General features: G+C 45.5%; 1 protein-coding gene across 5 annotated transcripts in view; it reads left to right on the forward strand.

Annotated features, from left to right (window-relative positions):
- PHF11 (PHD finger protein 11) overlaps positions 1-20398 on the forward strand; it is a 438587-nt gene that overhangs the window by 214692 nt on the left and 203497 nt on the right. For 2 of the 5 annotated variants that reach the window (XM_085621912.1, XM_085621913.1), the window contains exon 9: positions 9377-10021. The exons of the other annotated variants lie outside the window; for them this stretch is intronic. In XM_085621912.1, the coding sequence (XP_085478038.1) occupies positions 9377-10021 (645 nt within the window). The remainder of the gene's footprint in view (positions 1-9376; positions 10022-20398) is intronic. 5 annotated transcript variants of the gene reach the window in all.

A 20398-nucleotide genomic window follows, 5' to 3' on the forward strand; every position in this document is an offset into this window, starting at 1 on the left:
TCAAGAAAATGTGCTAAAAAAAAATATATTTTTGCTATTTAAAAATAAAATGTAATGTATTGTTAAAGTATATATATGTTCGAGGCATGTGAGCTGCAGATTACACACTTGTGCATAGATCGCCATCTGGTGTTGGGCCCGGATGTTTGCTGTTTGTTTTTCCTCTTGGAAAGTCTTTGGAAGTCACAAGGTCGGTGACTCCTCCTTTGGATCGTATTGCGCATGGGCTTCGGCTCCATCCTCAGATTGTTTTTTTCCGCCATCGGGCTCGGATGTGATCTTCGCGCTCCGGTTCCGAACAGCTTCCAGTTCGACGGTCGACGCGCAATCCTCACCCCAAACCGCGGTATTGTTTTGATAGCGATCTCCCCCACTCGACGCGCCTTCTCATCGGCACGGACCTTCAGTTCCAGTCGTCGACGGCGGCCTTCGGGCCTCTCCAAGCTTCGGTCCTGGCTAATGGAAAGGACTCCATTTAAAAAGTGCCCTCTGTGGGTCCAAATTCCCCCACACCGATCTCCACGAGGTATGCAATCTCTGCCTCTCCCCTGAACACGAGGCTCGAGACTGTCCGGCGTGTAAGTCCTTCCGTTCCAAAAAGACTATTCGGGACCGAAGAGCCAGAAAAACTATGGCGCACTCCTCGACGACGATTCCGGACGACCTCTTCGGAGAAGGCATCGACGCTCCAGAGCGGTACACCGAAGAGGGCCTCGTCAGCACTTCCGAGGCCGACGACTCAGATGTGGAGGGCATCACCCCAGCGCAGAGGGTCGTGAGTACTGATCCCCCCCCCCCCCCCCCACCCCTGCAGGCACCGAAAAAGGCTCCGGTCACACCTTTGCCTCCGGGCCTAGGTAAGACCAAGGTCACTGCTTCCAACACCCCACCTTCGGGCCCGGTGAAGAAGCCAAGCAAGCCTTCTGGCGGCTCGGGCTCGAGCCAGCCTCTCCCCAGTGCCGATAAACACGCTTCGGCACCGAAAAAGAAGACGACCCCCCATATCTACACCGAGCTCCGCGCCGAAGCACTCGGGGTCGAAACCCAGCTCTTCGGCATCGACACCACCTTCGGTGCCGACCAAAGCACACAAGGCCACCGGCACCGACACTTCGAGGCCGAAACCCATCTCGGCGCCGACCAAGCGTCCGGAGGTTCCCAAACCAGGTTCCAAACAACGAACCGGCACGGAAAAGCCTAAAAAGACAACGGCCCCGACACCTTCGGTGCCGACGGACAGACCAGCCTCACCGGACTTATTTACACCGGATCCCTTGCAGAAAACACTCACCAAGGATCCAAAAACTAGACATTTGGCACTTTCTTCCAAAAAGAGACATTTGGAGAAGCCTGCTCCACCTCCGCCTCCAAAGAGGAAGGACTCTGCTACCTCTCCGTTCAGGATACCTTCCCCACCTCCTCCACCTTCTCCACCTCCACCTCATCGTTCTCCCACCCCTTCTCCACACGATGATGATGATGATCACGGGGACCCATATGATGACATAGGGGATGTCCCCCAGGACCTACCCACAGGGGACCCCACTCCTACGGGATCCCCAGACCCTTGGGACAACTACAATATCCCCGATGACCTTTACCCCTCCAGGCCATCTCCACCAGAAGACTCATTGGGGTTCCACCATCTACTTCAAAGGGCGGCACTCTATCACGGGGTAGATTTGCATACCGACCCCGTAGAGGAAGATTTCCTCCTCGACACATTCGACGCCACACATAGGTCTACCTCCATATTACCTATGCTTAAAGGAGTGGTAAAGCATGCGCCAGAAGTTTTCAAGGACCCAGTTAGGGCCAGGGTCATTAACCCGCGCATAGAAGAGAAATACAAAGCTGCCCCCACAGATCCCTCCTACATCAGAGGGCCAGCGCCACTAGATTCCCTAGTGGTGTCCACGGCACGCAAAAGGGCAAATTCCCAGGCGTCAGGCGAAGCACCACCACTTGACAAAGAGTCACAGCTACTGGACGCATCAGGAAAGCGCACTGCGTCACAAGCAGCCAATATGTGGCGTATCGCCAATACTCAAGCGCTATTGGCCAGATACGACAGGGCACATTGTGATGAGTTAGAAAGCATAATGCACCACCTCCCTGAAAAATATAAAGCTAGGGCCAACAAACTAATTCAAGAGGGTAAGACTATCACGAACACCTCTATACGCTGTGCCTTAGATGCGGCAGACACAGCTTCCAGGGCCATCAATACCAGCGTCCTCCTCCGTCGCCATGCTTGGCTAAGAATATCCGGGTTTAAACCGGAGGTACAAGCCTCCATCCTTAACCATCCCTTTGACCAGGAACATCTATTTGGCCCAAAGGTGGATGAGGCCCTAGAAAAAATGAAGAAGGATACGGATACGGTGAAGTCCATGGGAGACTTACAGTCACACCCTCCTAGACGCTCCTTTTGCCGCTCTTAATTTCGGAGTACATCTAGAGGATGCTCCTCAGACACTGCGTCCACTTCGTACAAATCCCCCACTCAGTCCACCTTCACGAAGGGTTATCAAAGAGGCGGTTATAGGGGTAACAATAATAAAGGCAGAGGCAAAACAAACAACGCCCGCTCTGCCACAACACCTACCCAATGACTTCCCCCCCACTCCCCCCAGACCATTCCACTCCAGTCGGGGGCAGACTCCAACATTTCCTTCCCGTCTGGGCTACCATCACCTCAGACAAATGGGTGACACAAATAATTCAGTCAGGCTACTGCCTAGAACTAATATCTACCCCCCAAACATTCCACCCAGGCAGCGCCCAATGTCACAAGAACATTTAATACTCCTAAAGCAGGAGGTAATCTCCCTCCTACAAAAACAGGCAATATAACCGGTTCCTACCAACCAACAAAACATGGGAGTCTACTCCCTATATTTTCTCATACCAAAAAGGGACGAGACTCTGCGGCCCATCCTAGATCCACGGCCCCTAAACACGTACATACACTCCGACCATTTTCATATGGTAACGCTTCAGCAGGTACTACCGCTCATATCCCAAAGCGACTTTTTGACCACCTTAGATCCAAAAGACGCGTATTTTCACATTCCGGTGCACAAAGCTCACTGCAAGTACCTCAGATTTGTAGTGGACGGACAAAACTTCCAATTCAAGGTGCTCCCGTTCGGAGTCCCAACAGCGCCAAGGGTATTCACCAAGTGCCTAGCAGTGGTAGCAGCACATTTGCGAAGACAACACATCCACGTCTTCCCGAACTTAGACGACTGGCTGATAAAAGCCAGGTCATAGCATCAGTGTGTTCAACACACATCTACCACCATTCAATTACTCCACCAGCTGTGCTTCACAGTAAGCCACCAGAAGTCCCATCTCCAACCATCCCACATAAAACAGTACCTCGGTGCCACCATAGACACCTCAAGGGCACTAGCCTACCCCAATCCTGCCAGGATTGCAAGCATTCAAGCTCTACGTGCAAAATTCGCACTACAACACTCCCTTCCATCTCGAGTGTTTATGCAACTAATAGGGATGATGGCCTCTTGCATTTTCATAGTGCCTCACGCAAGACTCCAGATGCGTCCTCTCCAAGAGAGGTTAAAGCGCCAATGGAACCAGGCCCAGGGACAATTAACAGATCTGGTGTTGGTAGACGGTCGCACCCATCGCTTTCTGCAGTGGTGGAACACCACACACCTTTCCAAAGGTCGACCGTTCCTGGACCCGGTTCCTCAAAAACTACTGACAACGGACGCATCGCTCTCCGGCTGGGGAGCTCATCTACTACATCTCACCATACAGGGCAAGTGGACACCTCAACAAAAGTTACTCCATATCAACCATCTGGAGTTACTAGCAATCTCCTTAGCCCTAAAATCTTTTCAAACTCAAATTTCAGGCAAGGCAGTCCTGATCCGAACAGACAACATGACAGCCATGTATTATAGCAAAAACCAAAGGAAATGATGGACGGAGTGTTGAACATTGCAAGCACTCGCCCCCAGTCAACTGAACTGGGTTTAATCCATCACCGTTCTTTAGCCCACTCTGCCACCCCAGTTCAGACATGGCCATATGCAAATCAGTCTGACCCTGTGCCTCATGGGAACAGTCCAGCCCGAACTGCCAAGCCATGTTTTCCCTGGACCAGAAACAAGCTTCCTAGGACCGGTTTCTGGCATTTCAGCCGTCTTCAGCCAGGCTTGCTTGAATCCAGTGGCAAAGTGAGCAAGGGACTCACGTCTGAGCATACCCTGCCAACTTATGGCGAACAAAGCAAAAACCAAAGGAAATGATGGACGGAGTGTTGAACATTGCAAACACTCGCCCCAAGTCAACTGATCTGGGTTTAATCCATCACCGTTCTTTAGCCCACTCTGCCACCCCAGTTCAGACATGGCCATATGCAAATCAGTCTGACCCTGTGCCTCATGGGAACAGTCCAGCCCGAACTGCCAAGCCATGTTTTCCCTGGACCGGAAACAAGCTTCCTAGGACCGGTTTCTGGCATTTCAGCCGTCTTCAGCCAGGCTTGCTTGAATCCAGTGGCATGTATTATATTCACAAACAAGGCGGCACACACTCTCCACAGCTCTCTCACCTAGCAAAGAGCATATGGAGATGGGCAATACCCCAGAGAATCTTTCTCCTAGCCCAGCATGTCCCAGGAGTCCAAAACACAGTGGCAGATCTGCTCAGCAGGCAGACACAACAGATTCACGAGTGGGAGTTTCACCCGCAAGTTCTTCACCCGTACTTTCAAATGTGGGGGCATCCACAGATAGACCTTCGCCACCCACGAAAACGCCAAATGCCCAAGCTTCGCCGCCAGATACCCACACCCATTGTCCAAAGGAAATGCGATATGGATGAACTGGTCAGGCAGATTTGCGTACGCCTTTCCGCCTCTCCCACTCATTCCACTAGTGGTGCGCAAACTACAACAACACTCCCTCACACTAATTCTAGTAGCTCCAACGTGGGCCAGACAACCGTGGTATACCACACTGCTGGAACTATCTGTAGTGCCGCACCAAAAACTACACCTCTCTCCACACCTCTTAACCCAGAACCATGGAGAGATCCAACACCCGGACCCAGCGCAGCTCAACCTAGCAATCTGGCTCCTGAAATCCTAGAATTCGGATACCTAAATCTCCCCCCTGACTGTATAAACGTCATCAGAGAAGCTAGAAGACCTACCACTAGAGCGTGCTACGCCGCCAAGTGGAAACGTTTTGTTATTTATTGCCATAACAATACCATCAATCCACTGGACGTGTCCATTCAACACATAATAGGCTACTTACTCCACCTACAAAGGTGCAATCTAGCCTTTACGTCCATTCGACTACACCTCGCAGCTATTGCAGCTTACCTACAAAACAGGCAACATCTCTCACTTTTTAAAGGACCTGCCATTAAAGCCTTCATGGAAGGCCTTAAAAGAATAATTCCCCCCAGAGTGCCACTGTCACCTGTATGGAACTTAAATATCGTTCTCACAAGGCTAATGGGGCCTCCTTTCGAACCTCTGCATAAATGCGAACTACAATTCCTAACATGGAAAACCGCTTTTCTTGTAGCCATCACTTCCCTTAGAAGGGTCAGTGAGATACAAGCACTTACCATTCAAGAACCCTTTCTCCAAATGCACCATAATAAGGTTGTTCTCCGTACCAACCCAAACTTCCTCCCTAAAGTCATTTCTCCCTTTCACCTAAACCAAACAGTAGAACTACCAGTATTTTTCTCGCAACCACAGACCGTTGCGGAACGGGCTCTTCACACACTGGATGTCAAACGAGCCTTACTCTGCTACATTCAGAGAACACAACCTTTCTGTAAGACCAAACAACTGTTTGTTTCTTTCTCTCCACCACACAAAGGTAACCCCATCTCAAAATCGGGGATAGCTAGGTGGATTGTAAAACGCATTCAAATCTGCTACCATAAAGCAAAGCGAACGCTATCCATTCCCCCGAAAGCCCATTCTACACGAAAAATAGGGGCTTCCATGGCATTCTTAGGGAACATCCCATTAGATGATATCTGCAAAGCAGCTACATGGTCAACACCGGACACTTTCACCAAACACTATTGTGTAGATGTGCAAACTAAGCAACAAGCTAGTGTGGGCCAGGCTGTACTCAAAACGTTATTTCAAACCACTGCAACAGATACGGGTGGTCGCCGCTAACGGTGGGTACTGCTATATAATCTATGTGTAATCTGCAGCTCACATGCCTCGAACGGAATATGCTACTTAACAGTATGCATCTGTGCTTGGCATGTAGAGCTGCAGATCTACACACGCCCACCCGCCTCCCCGGCTACCTTTATCTGTTCCAGTTTATCTTATTTAGATAGCAAACACATGGGCATCTTCACAGTTACTACTACGCTCCATCTTTACCTGCTGGCGAAAAACAATCTGAGGATGGAGCTGAAGCCCATGCGCAATACGATCCACAGGAGGAGTCACCGACCTTGTGACTTCCAAAGACTTTCCAAGAGGAAAAATAAACTGCAAACATCCGGGCCCAACACCAGATGGCGATCTATGCACAAGTGTGTAGATCTGCAGCTCTACATGCCAAGAACAGATACATACTGGTAAGTAGCATATTCCATAAAACTTAATTATTGGTTTATTGCAAAGTATTTTAAAAAATATCTTTTAATTTAATTAATGTGTGTCTACATTTTCTAAATAATTAAATTAGTTTAAATTAATTTAGTATGTAACTTAAACGTTTTACTACATTGAAATCATACAATTTAGGCTTATGTTTTTTTTAAAAAGTAAATGCTGTAGCTTTGTTCAACATTTGTACCACACCTGCAAATGAAAGGAGTGATTGTTCTCAACTTCACCACCCATCATCAGCAGAAACACAGTTTAACACCAACCAATCACGGCCAGACCGACCACAGAAGAAATTAACTCACACAACAAACCTCTTTTTCTGTCTGCACTGTTATGGTTTACGTGTTTGTTGATTTAACCCTCATTTTGCAGAGGAGACGAGGAAGGGTTCATAGGCACAGAATCAACAACTTTGAAATGACCTGGGAAACTCATTACCTCTTCTCGCCTGATGTGTCCTTGAAGTGGTTGCAGACAGGGAGCAGGGGCTTGATTCTCGTACAGTCTGTTCCCAGGTTATCCCTGCCAATGTCAGAATTCCTCCCCACTTAATTTCATGGCCACTAGATCTTTTAAGATGGTTACCTGAGAACATTAGCATCTCACAGGCAAGCATGTCTTTATGCTTGCATCCAGTACTGAGATGCATCAACAAGAGTCCCCTAGTTTTTGCCGTGCCACACTCACTGGTGGAAATGCTATCTGTGTCAAGGGAATTCTACCTCTTTAACCCCTTCACTTGGGTGCTGGATGCCATTGACTGCTTTCACATGGCACTTCGGCCACCTCGCCACATAGCGCACCTTTTCCGCAACAGACACCACTGCCACTCCCATCAATGTGCAGGTTGTCTGCAGTACATGGGGCAGCTTCATTGATGGTTACACTGCCGTTCCTGGAAGCACAGATGAAGAGCACATCTTTTGAAAGTCACCTCTTGCATGTCACTTGGTTGCTGACGAATTCAGTGTTATCGACGCATTGCTAAGTATAAACATCTCACATTGAGTATACATGTGCATCTCGGAGTGTCATCTTTATCATACTTAATCATCACTACAACATAGTAGACACACATTATACTTCCATCTACTGCAGGTTTGTTGGCATGATGTATTTCATATACATAGAGGGACCTTTTAAAGCTTTTGACTTGTCTTTGTTGCAGGTGATGCTGGGTGTGTTCTCTCTCCCAATCTTCCCACACCCTATAGATGTCCAACCATAGTATCTTAACAGAGGTACAATAGGGCATATATCATATATATCGAACAAAAGCAATTATAGAACACTGTTTTGGCACCCTGAAGGCTCAAATCAGATGTCTTGACATGCACATACGTTTTAAGAGTGGTTTCCTGTCATGTTAACTTTAAATGGTGTCAATCTTCCATATTGTAATTAACTTATTATTTGTGTGTTATGAAAAGTTTGAATGTTTTATATTTCTAACTTGCATGTTTAGTATTTTTTTCGTTTGAATTGAATAAGCATCTGATCTTGACTTTATGGAAAAGCCTTTAAAATCTTTATTTTGTGAAAACGTAACAGTTAAAATCCAACTTCAACATTAGTTTAGCCGTGTCTGGTGACTCAGTGGACTAATGCATATGCTTCAGGAGCATGTGTTTGACCTCCTGGTCACAGGTTCAAACCTTGGTGGTTACACTCAGCCTTTCATCCTTCTGAGATCGATAAAATGAGGACCATTTAGTTGGCTTATAATAAACATCTGTTATTCTGCGCCAAGATGCCCATGGGGTAAACATGTGCTTTACAGTTGCTTTTGGTCAAAGTTAATTTAGGTGATGCTGACATTGTGAACCTTTACCTTACTTTCTAACCACAATATTTTTGTTACTCCATTAAATTTCAAAATCACTCAAATAATAAATAATGTGTGATTTTTTTTTTTTTTTAATTCAATCAAAAAACAATCCAATTTTTAAAAAATATCTCTTTATTCAATTTTGGCAGAGAAAAACAAACAGAATAACATACCCCCTACTGTTGCGGACATGTGAGCGAAACATACATCAATTATCACCTTCCCGTGGCCTGTGTCGGATTATGATACTAACGCAGCAAGCAGAGTCTTATTTCTTTAACTATTTGCATCAACATGAAAGCCCACCAGTTCAACTTGTGACTCAATTCCCGCTCCACCCTCCGCCAGCTAAGCAGCTCCCACATTTCTTAACTCTCTCTCTTCCCTTACTTCTCACCAGGGACCCCTCATCTTCTCAAATTTGGGTGGGAAACCTCTTGCCTGCTACATTAGTTTTTCTGCCCACATACACCAATCCATGCCTTCCTCCCGCTCAAGTATGGTAGGTGGAGTGGGTGCCCCCAGTACATAAGACAATCTTTTACAATTCTTTGTTGCCTTGTACCAGTGCATTCTCATCTCAGATAACCAATGTGTTAAAGATGTTGTAAAACATCTTGATCAACTTGTTGCACAGAAGTCAAATAAATAAGCTACTTTCACAGACTTTTATCCTTCTTTGAATTCCTCATTGCACATATGTTTTAACAAATATACTGTCTAACTATGTGCAAGGGCACAAATATTACTTTCACAGCATAGGATGGCAAGATGTTTGTTAAAGACTCCACAATGTCAGCTCTGTTATTACAGGATAAATTATCCCTTTTATGTAAAGTTATGTTGAAATGTATCATTGAACATAAGAATTCAAAATGTCTATCTCTTGTATTTTTCACATTCCTTTTCAGTGGGCCGGGCTGGCCAAGCTTTATCGCAACAGGACCTGTGGCAAAAAAGAAAATCCTCGACTAGGAAGCGGAGGCGACCACTTTCCACTAGCAGTGAGGAGGAAGAATCACCCATGAGCTGGGGTAGTGAGACCATCCGGAGACCAACCCGAATTGTTACCAAGGGACTCTGGGCGAGCATGAATATGGACACTACTAGCGAGGAGGAGGCAGATTTTGGGGCTCCTCCTGGCATTAAGCAGCAACAATATGTGGTTTCTGAAGAGAAGGCCCCGCTACCACCTGGACCTGCATCCAGCTTCTCCTTAACTCCTGAGGACCCCATTCCATGGGGGCCTCGAGGTGCACCTCCTGTATTATCTCCTTCTCCCAGTGCCCGTTCAGAAGAACAACAAGAGCCAAGGAACATTTCTGCCCCCAAAACCCTGCAGTTCTCTTGTGCTGCTCAATCTCTTCCTCCAGAATATGTATCCTTGGCTGACCTCAAGGAGACTCTGAGGCCAATTGGAGAGGTTCAGGAAACAATATTTGAGGAGATGATCACCGAACAGCTCCATACACCACCTGCTTCAACTATGGCTTCTGTTCCTGGCAGTGCACCAGCATCCAGACTGGCATCACAAAGCAGACCCATAGTAGATACTGGTAAGTTAAATGACTGGTTTTTTTTGCCTTCGTATCTAACTTTTTTATGATTGACATGGTAGCTTTGTCTTTTGTCACTCATTCCTATTGGCTCCATGCTCAATATGTTAGTATTTTGTGTTTGATATTATATATGGCACTTAGACTTGCAAATATAAGGATAGCACAAGAAGATATCTCTTCGGGCTTATCTTAATATCCAGAAGAGGAATCTCTGTGTGTCTGAAAAAGAGTATTTAAATCGTTTATATAGTTACTTCTTGTATGATTTTGGATGGCTTATTCCCACATGCATGTATGTATGGGACATCCTTGCTGCAGCTGTTAGGCCCTCTAACGTCAGTCAGGTAAGTCTAGGACCCTCTTTACTTCGGTACCACATCTTTAGTGCTTAGCTCTATTTTGGATGTATATCAAATAGGAAGTCTGTTGATTGATGTTGTATTCCTTTGATATAAGTATGCCTAATATACCAGCATATTTGTATATTTCTTCTGCTGCCGGATCTGTAAATTCTTTGGCAACACCAACTACAACGACACAGGTTCAGCAACTAACCTTGCGGGGATCTCCAAAACTCAAAAATCTGTGGCTGGAGCTAGTGAGTTCACATTGTTGAAATATAATAATTTCATCCCTAGATCAAGATGAAAGCAGCTGTTTTTTTTTTATTTGCAGAACAACGTTTAATGCAGAACTGTGTCAAAATAAACACACAGTTGGATTTGGGACATAACGCCAGACGATGATGCAGAACCATCCACAAACAGGGTACCACAAGCAATCTGTGGAGAGAATCCAGTTCTCCTCTAAGCAACAATGCCAATGACCAGCACTGCTTGACAAGATCAGGAGCGGGAGCTGATGGAGGAGGAGGAGGAGGAGGAGGAGGAGGACATGAATGACAAGGAGTATATTGTTGCCCCCACAAAGAACATCATAAATAAGGCCACTTCATGGCTTGGCAGCAATCTTCCTCCACATCACTTCTGAGGATTGCCAGTCCCCGGCCATTTACTAAGCACCCACGGATGCTTGTTCTGTCTACTCAACAAACACCTCCACAAGGGTGCCTCACCAGTCTTCTCTCAAACATCTCAGGGACAGAACACCCTTGGTGAGGAGCTGGTATCACCCATTAGTCATCCCCTCAGCAGCCCAGATAGCACTCCCCTATGTGCTGAAAATCCTGATGTCCATGTCAGATGGCCACACATGGATGGGGCAGAGGGTTGGCATGGGCTAGTGTTTCTCTCTGAGAGGATAACATTTCCATCAACAGTTTAATGTGCGAAAGGATATGAAAGCATACAGTGAAGGGGGGGGGGGGATCTGTCAATGCTAATCTGTTCCTCTGATAATGTTGTGAAATGTTACCAAAATATGGCACAGATGGACCAAGAGGAGTCTTAGAATGTTTCGGGAAGAGTGTAAGGCAAAATGCCTTGGCCATGAAGATGACAGAGGCAATAAACAAAAAATGCCACTGTCCCGTTTCACAGCCAAAACATGCAGAAGATTTTAGAGGCACCTCAGCTTACGAGGGCCACACCACCTTCCATCCTCACAACCCTGCCTGCCCAACCAGCACCACCTCCATCAGCACAACCACAACCTCCCAACACCAACTCTCCCACCCACAACACAAGTACAATCTCAATCATTCTCACCACCAGCATTGCTTAGACGGAGTAGTAGAAGAAAGTAACCCTCCCAAAAAACTGTTGTTTTGCCACCAATTAATGCTATATATCATACTTATTCTATGTATGTATGTGATCAAGGCTACTTAGGCAGCCAAAACGCGTAATGGCTGGCTCCATGTGAGGAATAAACTTTGATTTCGCCAGACAAAAGAGGAGTTTGTGTTTTCTTCATCGCCTTGCGGAGGTTGGGGACGGCAAAGCTAACGTTTGGAATAAATATATGTGTGTGTGTGTGTGTGTATATATAATTCACAGAAAAAACCATAGGTTTCAGGCACGTTATAGTTAGGAATTAGCATTTAAAAAACTTCAGAAATTCACTGAAAAAACCATAGGTTTCAGGGGTGTTATAGTTAGCTGGACTTTTCACTTGTACAAAACCATTGAAATACCCCCGTTATAGTTAGTTCAGCTAACTATAACTCGCGCGCCCGCAATGCACTGCTGATGACGTCACATATTACATCACTCATGACATGGTCAGTGACATCACTCATGACATCACTGATGACATACTGGAGATGCCTGTTGGGCTAGTTGGCCCTCAGGGACCCTCAGTATTGAAGAGGAATTAATTCCCCAACTTACAACTCGCCAGGGGGCGCGTTTGCAGAGTGCTGCAAGGAGCGGGCGTGGCCTCCGGCACGATGCCAGTCTTTTATTTATTTTAATTGTTTAAGAAGGGGGGCTGTGTGGTTCCCCTTCTTATTCTAATTTATTGGCCCTGATGACCCCATCCCCCAGGGCCTGTCTCCTAATTATATTTTTTTGACCCCAATCCCCAGGGCCGGACACTGTTTTTTATTATTTTCAAAAAATATATATTTATAGACACACCTAGGACATGCTGGACAAACCGTACGTACCTATCACCATGACGATTTGCATGATATTCATTAAAAGGCGACTATGCATACAATGAATCCACGTGGAATGTATTTACACCACTAGTGAAGCTCTGACATGTCTGATGCCCTACCCTGCCTAATCCCGGTAGACACCCTTGTCGTTTATTTATACAAACATGGGTAGCTATTGACGGGTACATTTAATACACATGCACACCAAGCCATTCAAAGGGGATTCGACAAAAATTCGACCAAAACTATGCAAGAAACCCCCCTCACGGTTAATAAAACACACATCCACTGCCGGATGTGTAATACTTTTTATTTTACTCTCTGGAAAGGGGACGAACATCACTTGAGAGTCACAGCGCGCTCCTGGCTGAGCCCAATGCTGTGTTACACCCACCATTGCCTGCTGAGTGCCACACACCTCTGTGTTGTATTCCACTAGCTAGTGCATATGCTATGACACTCTCTAGCCCATGTGCACTGTAACACCACCCCGTGAATATGTCATGCCACACTTGTCTTCGCACGGGTTATATTGCCCCATCTAACGTGCCTTCCTCGATGCCTATGTTATAACGCACAGTGCTATGCCATACATATTACAATCTGGGATCCATATCTTTGTCACAGTGCATATGCAACGTTACACTCCCCAGCACATATTTTATATTACAACTTTAGAGACTAGTTAGGTTACACAACACTGCCCTGTGCATATTACACTCCAAGGCGCATATCGCATAGCACGCGCTAGTGCCTGTGCTATCTCGCGCTCTCCAATGAATCTGTCATTGCGCACAATGTATTGCATATTATATTTCACGCCCGGTTCATCTTATATACTTTTTGGTGCATAGTTTATACCATACACTATATCTAGTTTTCATTTTCAATCTTGCTCTCGGGACTATGTTCTATATAACACTGTGTTCACCTACCCTTTTCACGGGCATTACATTTTGCGATAGGGGGTGGAGGGTCAGGGGGTGTTTCTGCCAAGTGAGCCCGGAGTCACAGTCACAAACGTCCTCTTCTTCCTGAATAAAAGTGAGATTATGCTGCATACTTGTTCTTATTTTAAGTAGTTCGCACAGACACACTTTTTAAAAAACAATAAAGTTCCTAATACCCGCCTTCTCTGAACAGTTAGCTTGCTGCCCCATCCCCCTCCTCCCTATCCTCTGTTGTGTGAATCCATGGACTAGCCTCCTCCCTCCTGCCATGCATGGTCTGATGTGCTGCCACTGCCCTCAATTTAGTATGATGTACCAGTCCACTCCTCCTGTCCTCCATTGCCCAATTCTATGCCCCATCATTGACCTCCTGCTTAAACTCTGTGCTTAGCTTGCTGCCCCTATTCTCCTTCCCCCTGCCCTCCGATGTCTTTGTGCATGCCCCTGCTCCATCCTTTTTGCCCACCATGTTCCATGGACCTGCCACTCCTATCTACTCTGAGTGTTCTGTTGAGCTGCCACTCCCCTCCCACCTGCCTAGCAATGTCAGATGACTGTAACCTTTCCCTGCCACCTCCACCCTGCCTGTCCACATGCCATGCCCCTATCCTCTTCCTCCTGTCCTACATGGTCCATTGTACTGCCACACCCTTCTGCCCTCCCTGGTCTGTTGTGCTGCAACTGCTCCTCCTGCCTGCCCCGTGCGGTCTGTTGTGAGGCCCCTTCCCCTGAACTTTCTTGTCTGTGCACAGGTCCTGACCCTCCCTTCTATCCTCCATCGTCCTTTGTGCATGCCCCTGCACCCTCCTTCTTGCCCATCATAGCCATTGTGCTGCCACTAACCCTCCCACTTGCCATGCATGGTCTTCTGTGCTGCCATGGCCCCTCCCACCTTCCCTGTGTGGTCAGTTAGCTGCCCCTGAACCCCTCCCACCTTCCCTCCATGGTCTGTGTGTATGCCATCACAGTCTCACTGTTGCTCTTCATGGTGTGTCTTGCTTCTAGTGCCCATCCTGCCTGACCTCCATGGCTATCTTGCTGCTCCTGCCCTGCCCCCTTGCCCCCAGCCCTCTGTTTACATGTGCAGACCCCTACTCCCTCCCTCCTGGCTTGTCTGTTCCATTGTAATACCCCTGATCCGTCCCTCCTGCCCTTTATGGTCTGTTATGCTGCAGCTTTCTCTCCTGTCTGTCCATTATGGTCAGCTAGCTACCATTGCCTCTTGCCCCTCTGTTCTCTGTTGTCCATGTGCATGGTCCTGTCCCCTCCCTCTTGCTTTCTATGGATTGTTGTGCTGCACTCCCGTCCCGCATGCCCTGTGTGATGTATTGTGCTGCTGCAAACCCTGATGCCTGCCCTGCAGGGTCAGTTTGGTGCACCTCTCCATGTCCCTCCTGTCCTCTGTTATCCAAATCCATGTCCCTACCCCATTTCCTTCCATGATCCAATGTACCATACTTGCGAACATTTTGAACTTGGTAAGAGGGAGATTTTGAAAAAAAACTGGGGTATTGATTTTCCCCTTTGAGTTACATTGAAAAAGAAGAGATTGTAGACAGGAGACAGATCAAATAAAGCCCATTCGAGCTTAAAAACATTGGACGTTTCCTGGCTGAATCGGGTCTGTTGGCATGTATGGTTGTACTACCATTGCCTCTTCCTTCTGCCCACAATGGTCTATTAGATTGCCACAGCCTCTCTTGCAAGTCCTGTATTGTTGGTTTGTTGCCCCTGTCCCCCTTTCCACTGCCCTCCATAGTCTGTTGTGCTGCCACGGCCCTTCCTGCCTGCTCAGTGTGGTTAAATTTTTGCCTTTGCACCCTCCTACCTGCCTTCAATTTTCAGAGTCCGTGCCCCTGGCCTCTGCCTCTCAACAGTATCCTAATGAACAACTAGATTGCTAACATTCTATATTTATTACAAAAGTGTGGAACGCCTGACGTCATCTTGATGTAATCAAAACTGTAATACCTAGAGCATTTCCTTTAGAAATTACATATATGAGAGGGTCTTATTGGCATCAAAATTAGGGTTAGTGCTCTAAAAGACTAAAATAAGGACATATTTTCTGAATTTTCAAATAGCGACAAAGCACTTATTTGTTACCTTTATGTTTTTTTATCCAGTTGACCACTTGATTAAATGTTGCACTTAGGGGAGAGGATGTGGTGTTACTTCCAGAACTGCAGACTTTGCAACTGGGGAACCAGGTTGGAGTTTCTGCTTCAGCTCGACATTCTGTGATTCTGGTCAAATCACTTAGTCTCCCCATGTCTACAACCAAAATGAATTTGTTCTTGTGTGATGTAACCAATGCTCATGTAAAGCACTCCAATACCTGACAAGTCTGCCCTATATAACACTTCCAAAAACACAAAATAATAAGTGTTTTGCACACTTCTGTCATTGGGCTATATTTGGGCTACATCTGGGTGATTTTGGGCTACATTTGGGCTCTTTTGTCTCCGGTGGCCATCTTGGGAGATTTATTTGTTATGAAGTTTCCTAATTTCCTCATGTACTGCAGTCTCCTCAGTAGGAAATGCTTTCAGTTTTTTACTTTGATTCCATCATGAAGGTATTCAGATATGTCACACATTTGCCATAAATTCTGAATGTTAGCACTCTAGTTGCTCATTAGATCACTGTAGTAAAACTACTGTTCACCATGGAAGTCTGCTCCTGGTATTAGAAGTGCATGTTTCAGTCTGCATGTCAGAATTTTTTAATGAAATAGAAGAGGATTTGAGAAGTCACTCAAAATGTGCCCTCATTTTCTTTCTTCAGCATTAATCATAATTTCTATGGCAAAATGAACCCCCTCATTGTGTTCCTTTTTAAATTAAATGTTTTAAGTGTTACCAGTTTATTCCAATCAAGATGGCTTCAGGTGTGCCATACTTTTGTCATAATGAAGACAGTAAGCGCTCTAGTTGTTTTTAAGAACACTCTGGGACATTCTGTCATTGGGCTATACTTGGGCTACATCTGGGTGATATTTGGGCTACATTTGGGCTCTTTTGTCTCTGGTGGCCATCTTGGGAGACTTATTTGTTATGAAGTTTCCTAATTTCCTCATTTACTGCAGTCTCCTCAGTAGGAAATACTTTCAGTTTTTTACTTTGATTCCATCAAGAAGGCATTCAGATGTGTCACACATTTGCCATAAATTCAGAATGTTAACACTCTTTTTGCTCATTAGATTACTGTAGTAAAGCTACTGCTCACCAGGGAAAACTGCTGCTGGTATTGAAAGTGCATGTTTCAGTCTGCATGTCAGGCTTTTTTAACGAAATAGAAGAGGATTTGAGAAGTCACTCAAAATGTGCCCTAATTTTTCTTTCTGCAGCACTAATCATACTTTTTATGGAAAAATGAACCCCCACATTTTGTTCCTTTTTAAATTAAATGTTTTAAGAGTTACCACTTTAATCCAAGGAAGATGGCTTCAGGTGTGCCATACGTTTATCATAAGTAGGACTGTTAGCGCTCTAGTTGTTCTTTGGAACACTCTGGGAAGCTGCAGTAGAACACAAAAGAATCAACTGACAGCCTCTGCCCTTGTTGGATGTACATGTTTTACTGAGAATGTCAGACTTCATTCTCACATGACTGAGAAAGATAATGTGAATTTACAGAAAATAAGCTCTCAGTTTAGCTTATAGATCACCTTCCAAACCTCTGTGGGAAAAGCATGAGAAAATATTTTTCTCTCAATCATGATATCCCAGCAGAAGGCTTTTTCACATGGTGAAATCACCTTAGAACATACCACAATTCCTAAAATGAGTATGGTACCATCAACAAATGATTTATAATGTAACTAAAGTCTTAAAACCTTCTATTAACTGCAAAGCTTTTTAATGAGGTGCTATCATGTATATTGGTCCCAAGATGGCTGCCAACACTTCTTGGATGAAGTGCTGATAGCCAATCAGATCTCAGGATGAGATGTGTGGTTAGGCTCCGCCCACATATGTATATGATTTTACTTTTGATTTTCTCAGGAACTACTGAACAGATTGACACCAGACCTGCAAAAGGCACTTCCCTGACCTGAGGACTACCACTCTGCCCAATTTCAAGTAATTCTGTTCAGCCGTTCGGGCTGTACCTTGGACTAAAGGTCCCTATGAAAAAATGCATGGGGAAAACGCGTTTTGGGACCCCCCTTCTTTCTCAGCCCCCGCTTGACGAATCACCCCGAGACTTTCAGGGTGGGAGCGGAGCGCCCCACCTATTTTGAAAATTTTGCGAGGATTCGTCAACCGGCGCCAAAGTTATTCCAAATAGAATGTTGCGGATTTCCTATGGAAACACGGTCCTAACTATAACTATCTACTGGTGACCGCCAGTAGATTATATATATATATATATATATATATATATATATATATATATATATATATTTATATATATATATATTTATATATATATATATATATATATGTATATATATATATATATATATATATATGTATATATATATATGTTTATATATATATATATATGTATATATATATATGTTTATATATATATATGTTTATATATATATATATGTGTGTCCCGCTTGCTGAACTCTTAAGGCGAGCACTTGGTGTGGATATATATATATATGTTTATATATATATATGTTTATATATATATATGTTTATATATATATTCGAGGCATATGAGTTGCAGAACATATACTTGTGCATAGATCGCCATCTGGTGTTGGGCTCGGATATTTGCACTTTGTTGTTGTATTGGAAGAAGTTCTTTGTAGACTCCTCCTTAGGACGATAGTGCACATGGGCGTCAACTCCATCCTCAGATTGTTTTTTTCCGCCATAGGGTTCGGATGTAAATTGATGCGCTCCGGGTCGGTGTCGTACTCAATCCCCCTTTGATGCGCAATCCCTCATCGCTCAGCTGTATTGTTTTGATCGCATTCCCTTTCAACGGCATCCACAAAATTCATCAAGAACTTCGATTCCGGTCCTCGACCCGGGCCGTTGGGCCCATCTGCGCTATCAGGCCCTGCAGTCAATGGAAAGCACTCCATTTAAAAAATGCCCCCTGTGTGGTGCTGAATTCCCACACACTGATCTCCACGAGGTCTGTAACCTATGCCTCTCTCTAGAACACGAGGACAAAGACTGCGAGGCCTGTGCTTCCTTCAGATCAAAGAAGACCATTTGTGATCGCCGGGCTCAACGTCACATAATATCTCGATCATCTACCTTGGCGCCGGACGACATCTTCGATGCAGGCCCCGATGTTCCAGAAGAACAAGAACCGGAGGATGAAGACATCAGCGTCTCTGAGGCCGACAAGTCAGATGCCGAGGATCAGATGGTTACTCCAGATCAACGGATCGTGAGTATCCAGATCCAGACCCCTGCCCCATCTAAAACAAAATAGAAGGCTCCCGTGACACCTTCGGGCTCAGGTCGACACCGCGATAATATTTCAGATGCCCCGCCCTCGGGCTCGGCTCCGAAGTCCAGAGACAAGCCTTCAGGCAGCTCAGGATCGAGCCAGCCACATAGAGGAACCGAAAAACCATCTCCGGCACCGAAATAAAAGCTGAAACCAGAGACAGTTCAATGCCCTGTTCTATCGACACCAAAGACGGCTTTGACTCTGAGCGCTTCCGCACCGAAACACACCGAGGACAAGCCCTTGGTGCCGAAAAAAGGCCAGAAATCTTCGGAGCCGAAAAAGATTTCGGACTCGAAAACTCCACTAAAGCACAAGTAGACCAAGACCCCTCCTAAAGCTATAGAGCCTAAACCAAAGCACCACTCGGAACCAAAGTCCTCGGTGCTAAAAAGAGACAATAGCTAAGTAGAACTGTTTCGACCTGATCCCTCGGATCCAAAGCAAAAAACTCTACACATTGACCCTGTTACTGGTCATGTCACGACATTACCACCAAAAAAGAGGAAACTGGACGCCTCCGAGGCACCTGACATACCCTTAAAGCAAAAAGACATAGCAACTTCACCTTTCAGACCCTCCTCTCCCCCTCCAAATCTTCCAACTATACCACTTTCTCCAGCACACACTCCAATGCTTCTTTCTTCTCCTGCACCCTAAGATGATGAAGATGACTTTGGGGATGGGGATGTAGACCCAGACCCACAAGGGGTTGATGATGATGATGATATCCACACTATCCCACCACCTGACCCTTGGGACGATTATAATACTATCCCAGATATACCTGAGCCTGACTCATACCCATCTAAACCATCCCCTCCAGACGACAACATAGGTTTTACACAACTCCTAAATAGAGCAGCCAAATATCATGGGGTAGAATTACACTCCGACCCTTTGGAGGAAGATATTTTTATTAGAGACTTTTACCCAATTACAAAAGTCAACAAATACTTTACCTGTGTCAAAATGTATGATTAAACATGACCCTGATGTGTTTAAAGACCCTGTCAGGGCTAGAATTCTCAACCCCAGAGTTGATAAAAAATATAAACCAGCTCCAAATGATCCAGCTTATATCAAGGGACAGCTCCCTCTAGATTCTCTAGTAGTGTGAAATGCACGTAAACGGGCAAATTCCCAAACACGTGATGCCCCTCCTCCGGATAAAGAATCTAAATTATTGGACGCATCTGGTAAAAGGGTTACATCACAGGCGGCAAATTACTGGCGCATTGCCAACACCAAAGCCTTGCTGGCAAGGTATGATAGTGCGCATTATGATGAGCTTGAGACACTCATGCAACATCTTCCAGAACAATATAGGTGTAAAGCTAACGACCTCATACAAGAGGGAAAACTAATTACAAACACCTCTATCAAATGTGCTCATGATGCAGTGGACACAGCATCTCGTGCTGTTAACACAAGTGT

Source organism: Triturus cristatus, chromosome 8, assembly GCF_964204655.1.
Source record: "Triturus cristatus chromosome 8, aTriCri1.1, whole genome shotgun sequence".
Classification (NCBI taxonomy): domain Eukaryota; kingdom Metazoa; phylum Chordata; class Amphibia; order Caudata; family Salamandridae; genus Triturus; species Triturus cristatus.